Genomic DNA, 13,696 nt, shown 5'->3' on the forward strand with positions numbered 1-13,696 from the left:
CCTTCAATTATCTTTGTTGATAAACACAGTTCACACTTATTATTCCAGAATACTGAAAATACAGGTAGCAATGATAATGCACATGGGATTGAAAAATGCATGTTTTCTTCTTATGTTCTGTGCTCAGGTGGCAATTTCTGTAAATAGCCAGCACATAATACATTTTGATTTAGTCTGGGTAGCAATTTTCTCATTTAACAATTGGAAAAACACAAAAGGTGACGTACTAGAATAGGAACAGCCATATTTAATACTGTACATCAAATCAACGTTAAAATATTTGGATATTGAATCTGGAAGCATTGCAAGATATCAAAATACTATAAAATAAAAATATATATTACACCCAGATAGTAATATCCCATGCGAAAGGATCTCAGCATATTCTTCCCAGAATCGTTACTAAAATCAATCTGAACTTCATGTGACCCCTGTGGCATTATGTCATGTTTGTTGTCTCGCTGGGCATAAAACTACAGGCAGATGCTGTTTGTTATATCAAGTCTGACAACTGCAAAGTTAATGTGATATACTGTAAGTCGGATCTCTTCCTCAAAACACACAGACACACACACACACCAACTAAATGTGACTTCCAGAAGATGTAAAAGGGTGTCATCTATTGGTCACTTGTAAATATTGGCAGGTTTCACAAAGCAGCCCTTCACACTGATATTGTAAAACAGAATTACACTGCATTTTAACACATCCCTATTTCTAAATACCCACTCAACCGTCAAGTATAAAACACACCACTGTTTTATTAGAGTTATTGGCTTAAATTCATTTGCATTAGGCAATATGTTATGATAAGCAATTAACTAATTTGTTATTTACTTAATTAGATAATACCATTCACATTAACAATAACATTCACATGTACATTAAAGCATGTAAAGAGTATAGAAAAGTAAAACATATTTAGGAAACTATATTTCATTATTATAATGGTATTTATATTGTTTAGAATATTTGGATCACATTTTTTCTCAATATTACTGGACATGAATACATTGCATAAGCTAAAGTGTTTTCATTCTAAACAACTGTCATTTAACATGCAGTCCCCACTGGTTCCCTCTTTCATATGAGATTTGTGGCTTGCATACCCTTTGAAATGGCAGAGCGGATTCTACGTGGCATGTGTATGTGCACGTGCACATAAAATGTCATTTGCTTTGGATTAAAGTGTCTGCTAAATGGCATCCATTATGTGTTACAGTAATTGTGATCAGTGGCCGAGTGGTGTTGGGAGTGTAACCACGCTGCATGACACCTGTCACCACATCTCCCTGGCACCTTGCTTGTTATCTCAAGTGTGACACGGGAGATCCCATTTGAGCTGTTGAGTTTGTGGTCTTTCAGCACCTGTCAGCAGGGCCCTTGGCCTGGGTCGCTTAGAGAGCACATGGGGCCGAGAGCTTACAGTGCCTATAGAAAATGTCTACCACCCCCCTTGGATTTCTTCACATTTTATTGTGTTACAAAGTGGAATTAAAATGGATTTAATGGTCTTTTTTTGTCAACGATCTACACAAAATACTCTGTCAAAGTGGTCGAATTTTTTTATTTTTTTTAACATCATGGAAAAATAAAACATTTATACACATTGATTAGATACGTTTTCACCCCCCTGAGTCAATACATGTTAGAAGCACCTTTGGCAGTGATTACAGCTGTGAGTCTTCTTGGGTAGGTCTTATACGAGCTTTGCACACCTGTATTGTGCAATATTTCCCCATTATTCTTTTCAAAATTCTTCAAGTCTGGGAAGGTGTTGGGGATCATGGATAGAAAGTCATTTTCAAGTCTTGCCCTAGAATTTCAAGCAGATTTAAGTCATCTGTAACTTGGCCACTCAGGAACGTTCACTGTCTTCTTGGTAAACAACTCCAGTGTAGATTTGGCTTTGTGTTGTAGGTTATTGTCCTGCTTCATTTGAACTCATCTCCCAGTGTCTGGTGTAAAGCAGACTAAAGCAGGTTTTCCTCTACGATTTTGTGCTTAGCTCCATCCGGTTTCTTTTTATCCTGAACAATTCACCAGTCTTTGCCGATGTCAAGCATACCCATACCATGATGCAGCCACCACCGTGCTTGCAAATGAGGAGGCAGTTACTCAGTGATTTGTTGTGTTGGACTTGCCGCAAAGATAAGGTTTTGCATTTAGTCCAAAAAGTGTATTCCTTTGCCGTGTTTCTTTTTCTTTCAGTATTACTTTAGTGCCTTGTTGCATACATATGCATGTTTTGGAAAACAATGTATTTTGTGTATTTGTATTATTATTTTGCTCTGTCATTTAGGTCATTATTCTGAAGTCACTACAATGTTGTTGATCCATCCTCAGTTTTCTCCCATCACAGCCATTGAACTCTGTAGCTGTTTTAAAATCAGCAATGTCCGCATGTTGACATCCCTAAGCAGTTTCCTTCTTATCCTGCAGCTCAGTTCAGAAGGACGGCTGTTTCTTTGATGTGTCTGGTTTGTTTGATACATCCTCCACAGCATACTTATTAACTTGGCCACGCTTAAAGATATATTCAATGTTTGATTTGTTATTGTTACCCATCTACCAATCACTGCCCTTCTTTCAAAAAGATCCTTGGTCTTTGTAGTTGAATCTGTGCTTGAAATTCAATACTTGACTGAGGGACCTTACAGGTGTATGTATGTATGTATGTATGTATGTATGTATGTATGTATGTATGTATGTATGTATGTATGTATGTATGTATGTATGTATGTATGTATGTATGTATGTATGTATGTATGTATGTATGTATGTATGTATGTGTGTGTGTGTGTGTGTGTGTGTGTGTGTGTGTGTGTGTGTGTGTGTGTGTGTGTGTGTGTGGGAGACAGAGGAAAGGGTAGTCATTCAGAAATCACATCAACCCCTATTATTTCATACAAAATGAGTCCATATAACTTATTATGTGATTTGTTAAGCCGATTTTTACTTCTGAACTAAATGCAACGACCATATTTTAGTTATTTAATTTGTGTTCATTTGTTAACATTTATAGAACATTTTTTTTTCACTTTGACATTATGGAGTATTTTGTGTAGATCAATGACAATAAAATTACAATTAAATATATTTCAATCCCACTTTGTATCGCAACAAAATGTAAAGATTTCAAGGGGGAGTAAGCACTGTACATGTCAGAGGGTGGGTGGCCGACAGATCATGTTATTCACTGTCATCATTATGAAACACTTGCTAACGCTACCAGCAGCTTGGAAAACATTATCTGCCACAGCATGGCCAAGAAGTCACTCAAGCTCAGCACTTCAGAGAGAGATTGGTCTTGGGACACTTTACACATTACAAGCTACATTCTTGGCTTATTTTGTCTCATGCCACGGCTACAGGGATTGGTCTTTGCCCATAAAACTCTGCACTTCTCGCTGAAAGATTTTTGATCTCCTGAGGAACTACTTTGTGGAGCCCTGCTTCTCTGTCTAAATTTGGCATAGCTATCGCTGGCTTCCCATCCTCTAGAGGGAGCTCTATCACAGGCACAACACCCACTGAGGATACACTGCTGCTCCTACCACTAAGAGCCTGCTCTCTAGTCACTGTGGGCTTGCCCAGGCAGCTCCTAAGTTGAGCCCAGAAGAAGGTCTGCTGCGTGACTTGCTGGGGCCACTCTAGGTACGTTTTGGTGTTCAGCATCTTCTTGAGCTTACAATACTTGCTGGGCAGAGATTCAGGGTCGATGGGCTCTTTAACCACCAGAATAACATCGCTGAAGGTCTTGCCGATGGCTCTTTGCTGGGCAAAGTAGAGCTCGTAGTTGCACCAATCGCTGTTCACAAAGTGGTGTGACAGCACAAATATGACCTGGATTTGGAAACAAAAAATTCAGAGGATAGGGTGTATTCAATTAGGGCCTAAATTTTAGGCAAATGCACAGTGCAGGAATCAGGATACAAACCTAAACAAAACATACATCTGACATTTTGGGTTGTTCAATTGACCTTTTATATTCAAAAGTCTGTTACTATTTATTTGTTAAAACACCTCTAACTTGTCTTGGTGGGTCCTCAACCTTACCTTTTCGCTGCTCTCAATATTTTCAATGATGTTGTCGATGATCCATTTTCCTGGCATGAAGTCTCTCTCATGGATACAGAGTCGGTAGGGGGGCTTGCTGTTCTCCAAGCAGGGCAACAACTGGTCCCTGACCCAGTCAGCATCTGGGTGGCTGTAGGAGATGAATGCATGGTAAGCATAGATCTGTGATTTTCCAGATGTTCCTTCCTGATGAGCCCTGTATTTGGCTCTGAGGATCTGATATGTGGCTTTGGTGTACCAGGGAACATTGAATATGTAGCATATAAGCATCAACACTAAAACCACAGCAGCAGTAGTAGCCACACAGATGATGATGACCAGTCTGACATCGCAGGCCACGTGACCCGGGAAGAAATTTGCCACAGCGGTATTGAGCTGGGCCTCTGGATGGTAACACTTGTAGTTCTCTGGCCAGTCAGTGATGTTGACCTTCCCCTTGGAAATTGTCTCCTGGATAAAGGCGTGGAGGTCGCAGGTGCAGTGGAATGGGTTGTTCCCTGCTGTCAGTCGAGACAGCTGGGGCATGTCCTGGAAGTAGCCCATGCTGATGAGCCCAAAAGAGTTCCCATCCAGAGCCAGTGACTGCAAGGAACGACTTCTCCACCCAGAGGGGATGAACTTGATCTTGTTCCCATTGAGCAGTAGCTCCTTGAGGCTGATGGTTTGTCGGAAGTAGGCCATGTCCAGCTGGTCCAGGTCACAGTACGAAAGGTCCAGGAATTGTACTGTGGTGGGCAGACACTGGAGGGCACCACTTTTGAATCGGTTGTGGTGTGCGATCACTTGGGTGATGTTCTGCGTCCAGTTACAGTTGCGACTCTCCTCAGCAGAGCCCAGCATGTTGTGGCTAACATCCAGGACCTTCAACTGTTTGAACTCCCTGGTCAGGGAGGCTAAGTCCTGAAGGCTGGTCAGTTGGTTGGTGCTGACATTGAAGGAACGAAGAGCCGGCATGGTGCCCCTGTAGTCGCATCTCTGGTTGAAGAGGATGTTGTCCGGCAGGCGGTTGTTTGATATGTCCAAAACCTCCATGTCTTCCATATTAAGCCAGGCATCGCAAGGCACAGAATTGAAGTTGACATTCTGAATGGACAGCAGTCGGACTTTGTTGAACCATGTGAAGCGCCAGTCGAAACGCATAATATCTGGATTACTGATGTGCCTGAGGAGTAATGGAGCATGAATAAAACATAATTGGTACTTTCACACTACATAGATATGGAAACAGATTTCAATTGATGAAAAAATACACTTGTGACTAGGAACCTGTATTTGTTTTTGCATCTTCTGGGTAGAAATGTCTGCATAGTGCTTTTGTAATAGAATAGTAGAATAAGATATGCTTACCACAGATTTAGTCTACTCAGAGCAAGGTCTTTGATACTGGAGGCCAAGCCATTATCCACAAAGTTGGGCGAGCGAGCAAAGTCAATGTATTGAAGTGTCAGACGTTTAAGGGGGGTGACCTGTAGATTTAACAGAGCCATCCTCATAAGGTTCTCATTGAATTTTCCACGGTGAAAGATGAGCGAATCTACTTTGATGTCTTGCAAGCCTCTGAAAATATCCTCATCTCCCAAGTAATACATGAACTCAAAGAGGTTCCTGAATTGGATGAGACTGAAAGTCTTGTTGGCCAAGTCTCGTAGAATCAAAGGTAGGAAATTCGGCTTCTGATCTATGGCCATGTCAAAACCCATTCTACCTGTCTGGATTACCTTCAGACTACCCGGTTCATAGTAACTGATATTTGATGAAGTTTTAATGGCAAAGTCATTCAACTGAATGTTCCTCAATGCCTGGAAGTCCCCTTTCCTTAGACCCTTGACCATGGGGCCGCCCATGGACAGGGCCTTGAGGTGGGTCAATCTGGAGAAAACGTCAGCTGACAATGTGGCCTGGGTGTAAAGGTTATTCGACATAAGGAGTTCCCTTAGATTAAAGAGGTCCTGCAAGGCGTTGGCAGGGATTTCCTCTAGGGAGTTGTTAAAGATGTTAAGATGCTCCAGGAGGGGGTTGTTGTGGAAGGCACGGTCCTCAATCACAGAGATGTTGTTGAACTGCAGCTCGAGGACACGAAGATGAGGTAGGCGAGAAAAGTAATTAACACGAATGGCATGAAGTTCATTGTAGGATAGATCTATCCTTTCAAGCGTGGAAGGGAGGTGTTTCCATGGAACATGATCCAGTCGCTGACCAAGGCAGTTTGCGGAGCGACCAGAGTTGTAGATTTGACAGGGGCCTCTCTTTTCATTCGAAGCAGGGGTTGGTGATGCAAGGATCACAAGAAGTGGTGGACTAAACCACACAAAACCCAGTAGAATCATTGTGTGCATGCACATTTTGGATCTGTAAAGGAATGTAAAAATCTGTCAAGTTTAACAAATTACAAGATTGACAAGATTGTTAACAAACATCTATTGCAATCTCTAGGTCTTTATCATTTGAAGTTTGACTATAGTCTCCTCTTTACGTCCTTCAATCCCTCAATTACAATTAGAGGAAATAGGGAGGGAGAAAATGGATTTCACTCTGATGTTACCCAGTATTGATGTGTCTGTGCCCAACATTACCCACACATTTCTGTTTCAAAGCCAAGAGAAGGGATTTGTGAAATTTTGCCATGACACTCTTATCTATGGATACATGTTTGGTTCTACAGCTGCACCATCGAGAGCATCCTGACTGGTTGCATCACTGCCTGGTATGGCAACTGCTCGGCCTCCGACAGCAAGGTACTACAGAGGGTAGTGCGAATGGCCCAGTACATCACTGGGGCCAAGCTTCCTGCTATCCAGGACCTCTATACCAGGCGGTGTCAGAGGAAGGCCCTAAAAATTGTCAAAGACTCCAGCCACCCTAGTCATAGACTGTTTTCTCTGCTACCACACGGCAAGCGGTACCGGAGCGCCAAGTCTAGGTCCAAGAGGCTTCTAAATAGCTTCTACCCCCAAGCCATAAGACTCCTGAACATTTAGTCAAATGGCTACCCAGACTATTCACATTGCCCCCCCCCCCTCTCCACACCACTGCCACTCTCTGTTGTCATCTAAACTAACCGGTGCCCCTGCACATTGACTCTGTACCGGCACCCCCCTGTATATGTTGTTATTTTTTACTGCTCCTCTTTAATTACTTGTTACTTTTATCTCTTATTCTTATCCATATTTTTTTAAACTGCACTGTCGGTTAGGGGCTCGTAAGTAAGCATTTCACTGTAAGGTCTACACCTGTTGTATTCGGCGCATGTGACAAATAAAATGTGATTTGATTTGATGTTTACATCCATGTTTACCATCACTGTCTTGATTATTACAGGTTGAATAGTAACATGCTTGCAGTGAAGAATGGTCCAACAGTGTGCATCTTTCAAGTTAGGCTTTAGTGTAGAAGTCAGCAAAGTATTGATAATATAGGCAAAAAGCAACCAGATGAAGAATACCAACAACCAATAATTTCCTGCCCATTATGTATAGTTCTCGCTTTGTGGGCAATAAAATGAGGAAATGCCAATTGAACGTGAGATTTCTCAACACGGACTGTATGTTAGTTCTGGCATGCACCCCACCTGGTCTATTGACTTAGTTCAGACTACTGTTGTGGTGTTGGGAAGTGAAATGCTCAAATTTCCACAGCAAAACTAAAAAAGAATATATGCAATTCTAGGGGGCTATTTCCAGGACCCAGATTTAAACCTATTTATGGGCTAAAATGCATGCTCAATGGAGAACCTTTAAAGTATATTTAAAGATACATCTTTTAAAAACGTTTAACTGTACCTGTTAGTGGAGGTGATGCTGTTACAGTATCTGTTCAAGACCAGCTGATGTGTTGATATGCCTTACACAAGGGAGTCCTTGACTGAGATTAAAATCCTCTTGCAGACTAATTCTCATGACTGAATGTTTCTACTAACCCTCATAAGACACAGTTCTCTGCTCATGGCTGTTAAATACAATCCCCCAAGTCCTCATAATTCTTTCCTTTATTTACACTACAAACCAACGGTAACTCACTGTTTTGGCATTACCTTCACGTGGGCAATATATCAAGTTTTATTACCATGTAGAACAAACAGTTTTAGTAAAATTGTATCCAGTGAGTGACAAGAAGGGAGTAAACATTTATGTAATGAATAAATATTGACTGGCTTCAGAATTATTGCTTCATTATATTTATACCTGACTTATCGGCCAACACTTTCTTCACCAATATTTAAGAAAATAACTGATTGTCGTGGATGACATATTCTGACATCTCATCAAAGTGAACCAGTGAACCCTTTGACTGTTGTTCTATAGGCCAATGGTTCCCAAACCTAGGGAAAACTAAGTCCGGCTTTAAACTTACTATTGAAAGTTGCAATAGTAGAATGCACAAGGTGCAATTTCAAAATTGGGTAGTACATCATCACTTCCGCTTTTCATGTTAGTCATAGCATACCTTAGAGAGCTATTTATAACTTGTCAGAAATGTCCAGATCAGCTAGCTCATGTCAGCTAATGTTTTTTTAATGTCGTTTTTTTAGCCCATAAATATTGTTGTCATTTTTTGTCACTCAAATATCAGATGAATACACATTAGACATGGTAAAATGTATAGAATTGCAAGTAAATTAGCTTTAAAACTGCAAAATGTTATTTGCACCCCATGACAAAATGTGTAGAATTGCAGGAAATGAGCTTTAAACCTGCAAAATTCTATTCACTAACAAGAGAGCTGTGAACAGTTTATGTCATGAACAGTGCTTGTGCCCATAGAAATCGACGTGGCGTGGGATGTTCCCCAATGCTGGAAGAGGGGCACTTCTGCTAGCAGGCCTTTCTAATCGACCTGGCCGGTGTATCCTGGAATGACATTGACCTCATCCTGTCAGTAGATGATGCCTGGCTATTCTTTAAAAGTGCCTTCCTCACCATCTTAAATAAGCATGCCCCACTCAATTAAAAAAAAACTAGGAATAGATATAGTCCTTGGTTCACTCCAGACCTGTCTGCCCTTGACCAGCACAAAAACATCCTGTGGCGTTCTGCATTAGCATCGAATAGCCCCCGTATGCAACTTTTCAGGGAAGTTAGAAACAAATATACACAGGCAGTTAGAAAACCTAAGCCTAGCTTTTTCAAACAGAAATTTGCATCCTGTAGTACTAACTCAAAAAAGTTCTGGGACACTGTAAAGTCCATGGAGAATAAGAGCACATCCTCCCAGCTGCCCACTGCTCTGAGGCTAGGAAACACTGTTACCACCGATAAATCCACTATAATTGAGAATTTCAATAAGCATTTCTCTACGGCTGGTCATGCTTTCCACCTGGCTACCCCTACCCCGGTCAACTGCCCGGCACCCTCCACAGCAACCCGCCAAAGCCCCCACCATTTCTCCTTTACCCAAATCCAGATAGCTGATGTTCTGAAAGAGCTGCAAAATCTGGACCCCTACAAATCAGCCAGGCTAGACAATCTGGACCCTCTCTTTCTAAAATGATCTGCCGAAATTGTTGCAACCCCTATTACTAGCCTGTTCAACCTCTCTTTTCTATCGTCTGAGATTCCCAAAGATTGGAAAGCTGCCGCGGTCATCCCCCTCTTCAAAGGGGGTGACACTCTAGACCCAAACTGCGACAGACCTACATCTATCTTACCCTTTCTTTCTAAGTTCTTCGAAAGCCCAGTTAACAAACAGATTACCGACCATTTCGAATCCCACCGTACCTTCTCCGCTATGCAATCTGGTTTCAGAGCTGGTCATGGGTGCACCTCAGCCATGCTCAAGGTCCTAAACGACATCATAACCGCTATCGATAAGAGACATTACTGTGCAGCCGTATTCATCGACCTGGCCAAGGCTTTCGACTCTGTCAATCACCGCATTCTTATTGGCAGACTCGACAGCCTTGGTTTCTCAAATGATTGCCTCGCCTGGTTTACCAACTACTTCTCTGATAGAGTTCAGTGTGTCAAATCGGAGGGCCTGTTGTCCGGACCTCTGGCAGTCTCTATGGGTGTGCCACAGGGTTCAATTCTCGGGCCGACTCTCTAACCTGCATACATCAATGATGTTGCTCTTGCTGCTGGTGATTCTCTGATCCACCTCTACACAGACGACACCATTCTGTATACTTCTGGCCCCTCTTTGGACACTGTGTTAACTAACCTCCAGATGAGCTTCAATGCCATACAACTCTCCTTCCGTGGCCTCCAACTGCTCTTAAACGCAAGTAAAACTAAATGCATGCTATTCAATCGATCATTGCCCGCACCTGCTCGCCCGTCCAGCATCACTACTCTGGACGGCTCTGACTTAGAATACGTGGACAACTACAAATACCTGGGTGTCTGGTTAGACTGTAAACTCTCTTTCCAGACTCACATTAAGCATCTCCAATCCAAAATTAAATCTAGAATCGGCTTCCTGTATCGCAACAAAGCATCCTTCACTCATGCTGCCAAACATACCCTCGTAAAACTGAGCATTCTACCGATCCTCGACTTCGGTGATGTCATCTATAAAATAGCCTCTAACACTCTACTCAACAAACTGGGTGCAGTCTATCACAGTGCCATCCGTTTTGTCACCAAAGCCCCATACACTACCCACCATTGCGACCTGTACGCTCTCATTGGTTGGTCCTCGCTTCATACTCGTCGCCAAACCCACTGGCTACAGGTTATCTATAAGTCTCTGCTAGGTAAAGCCCCGCCTTATCTCAGCTCACTGGTCACCATAGCAGCACCCACTCGTAGCACGCGCTCCAGTAGGTATATCTCACTGGTCACCCCCAAAGCCAATTCCTCCTTTGGTCGTCTTTCCTTCCAGTTCTCTGCTGCCAATGACTGGAATGAACTGCAAACATCTCTGAAGCTGGAGACTCATATCTCCCTCACTAGCTTTACATCTACCATTCCAGTGTTTAATTGCTATATTGTAATTACTTCGCCACCATGGCCTATTTACTGCCTTAACTTACCTCATTTGCACTCACTGTATATAGACTTTTTGTTTTATTTTGTTCTACTGTATTATTGACTGTGTGTTTTGTTTATTCCATGTGTAACTCTGTGTTGTTGTATGTGTCGAATTGCTATGCTTTATCTTGGCCAGGTTGCAAATGAGAACTTGTTCTCAACTAGCCTACCTGGTTAAATAAAGGTGAAATAAAAAAAAATAAAATGAAAGGGGCCCCGAGTGAAAAAGTTTGGGAACCCCTGCTATGGCCTACAGTAAGTTTGGTATTCTATCAATGTTTTATGATATTTTGAATAATTTCAACTGATGAAACATAAAACAAACAAAAAATTATTTTCAGAAGCCGTTGCTTTTCTCAATAAAGATTCAGGATTTTTAAAAAATTTATCTGTGGCATATTGTATTTTTGATAACAAAATGTCTAAGGTATTTAATTAGCCTCCACTTTGTTTACTGTATACAATTTGTAAGTCGCTCTGGATAAGAGCGTCTGCTAAATGACGTAAATATAAATGTAAATATGGAATACTTCCTGGAGACCAGCAATTGCGACTAACCCTTTCAAACTTCAGGTCAGAGTTCTGCTCTCAATATAGAGGTAAATATTTAGGTAATGAATGCCTTCTTTCTGCTGGAGGGGTCAATTTATGATGTTTATAATTCATTGGGCAGTCTGTTAGACTGCTGTCTTTATCTTTATCTTGACCTCTTTTTCTGAGGTCCATCGCCATCACTGACATTCATATCTGGCAGGGTTCCTTGACTCGTAAATATTTCCTTACTATGTGGGGTTGTTTTGTAATTTAACATAGAGGAAATATGCCCTTCTATGTTTCTAAGGGTGTAAAAAAAAAATCATAGCTTTATTTCACAATGATACCTACTGTACCAGTAGTTTAGAGGAATCAGTTCTCTAGCCAACACTGATGGCTATTCCTACAAATGAATGAAAAAAGATCAACCATGTCATTAATATTGATTCAGTAAAATGCCTTACATGAATATAACCCCATCACAAAATAATAACCCAGCATAATGACCAAAATAAAGCATAGGCCAATCATGAAATGGTTCAATATAAGTATTTACCAATCTTATTGTTATTGTACCAGGAACTCAGGAAAGGTCTTCCTCCTTTAAAAACTGCTTAGATTAACACTAGACCTTGCAGAGTGATGAAATCAATATCAGCCAACTATAACTGAGTGATTGATTAATGTCCCACGGACCAATGTCAGACTGCATGGCAACTCATAAATATGACGCAATGAGTGGCTGATGAGAAGGTGAGGATGATTTTACTGGAAAGTAGGAGGAGCTTCCTTCTAAAGCCGGTCTCTATTTACTTAATGTTACTGCTTACCACCAGGTAAGAGCAGTCAACCCTGAGCTATGTGCCTCTAACCTAGATGTTTAGAGTATTAATAGGCTACATGAACTCTGTTAGTTAGCCTGGTTAACCATTATAACACATAACACACTGGTTGTGTGCTTCTGAATGTCTAATATTGGGATCAGATGACTTGCCTACCCAAATATGTGTGATTTACACTACAAATACAAAACTTCACTTTTGATAGGCTAATTATTATCTACAAATGAGTGACATACAGTACCAGTCAAAAGTTTGGGCACACCTACTCATTCCAGGGTTTTTCTTTATTTTTTACTATTTTCTACAATGTAGAATAATAGTGAAGACATAAAAACTATGAAATAACACATGCTTCCAGGTAATGACTTGCCCCAAACTATTCTGTCATGGTACTGTCTGTTGTCTGATTTCCTGACACGCATACTGTTAAGTTATGACTTTGACTTGAGCTCTAGTTTTTACAATTATATTTAATATTTTTTCATACAGGTTAGTCTCATTGACAGAATCTGTTTTTCAAGAGAACTGGTCAAAGGTCTTCAATATAAAGTTTTACCCTGACACATTAACATTAAATACATATGTGATAAAATGTCTCAGTTGCACAGACTGCACGAAACCATGGCCCTCACATGAGTCCTTCAGTTAGTTAGCACAATATTAATGGAGTCAAACGCACCCTCATCCACCTGGCAGATCGCTGTTCCTGGACTTGAGGGAAACATTTGACAGAACAAAGCTCATGATGGTGACTCCTTCTATAATCGCAGTGTGGTTCTATAATTGTCTTATACAGCCTGTCTAGACATGCTTACTTTAACTTGTTTGATTTCTCAGTCACTTAAACAGTTCAAATTTGCATATCTAGATTTTTTTTCCCTTGATGCCCAACTGTTTGGTATTTGTGAAAACATCCCTTAGTGCAAAAATAGTTACTGCTAAAATATTTGAGGTAATGTGAATCTCAAAAATATCTACATTAGTGAAAATGGCTGGTGCTATCACCATCTCCCTACTGTGAATATCTTCATACTGTTAAAACAATCAAGATTTTACATAAAGTAGTCAGACAAAGTCTCAGAACTCACCTTAAGATGAAATATTAGTGAACCAATTCAGCCCTTCAGTTACCCGTTTTCAACAACACATTTACATGTGTTGTCTGTGACTGATCATGAAGGAAGAAGACCAGCCCTTTAAGTTGTATTTTCCACATTGCTCTGTTTGTAAGCGCTCAGGAATGTGGAATGTGGGGTATAAAGCCATTCCCTT

The 13,696-nt window shown here is 41.0% G+C and overlaps 1 protein-coding gene across 1 annotated transcript; it reads right to left on the bottom strand.

The window, feature by feature from the left end:
- Window positions 1-2,801: 2,801 nt before the first annotated feature.
- Window positions 2,802-13,696, bottom strand: LOC106605325 (toll-like receptor 2 type-1). Its single transcript, XM_014200815.2, has 4 exons — window positions 13,513-13,696; window positions 5,428-6,429; window positions 4,060-5,242; window positions 2,802-3,846 (listed from the first exon to the last, which is right to left on the bottom strand). Exons 2-4 carry the CDS (start codon window positions 6,420-6,422, stop codon window positions 3,358-3,360), a joined length of 2,667 nt encoding a protein of 888 aa, XP_014056290.1. The 5' UTR covers window positions 6,423-6,429; window positions 13,513-13,696; the 3' UTR covers window positions 2,802-3,357.

This window comes from Salmo salar, chromosome ssa05 (genome assembly GCF_905237065.1).
Source record: "Salmo salar chromosome ssa05, Ssal_v3.1, whole genome shotgun sequence".
NCBI lineage: Eukaryota > Metazoa > Chordata > Actinopteri > Salmoniformes > Salmonidae > Salmo > Salmo salar.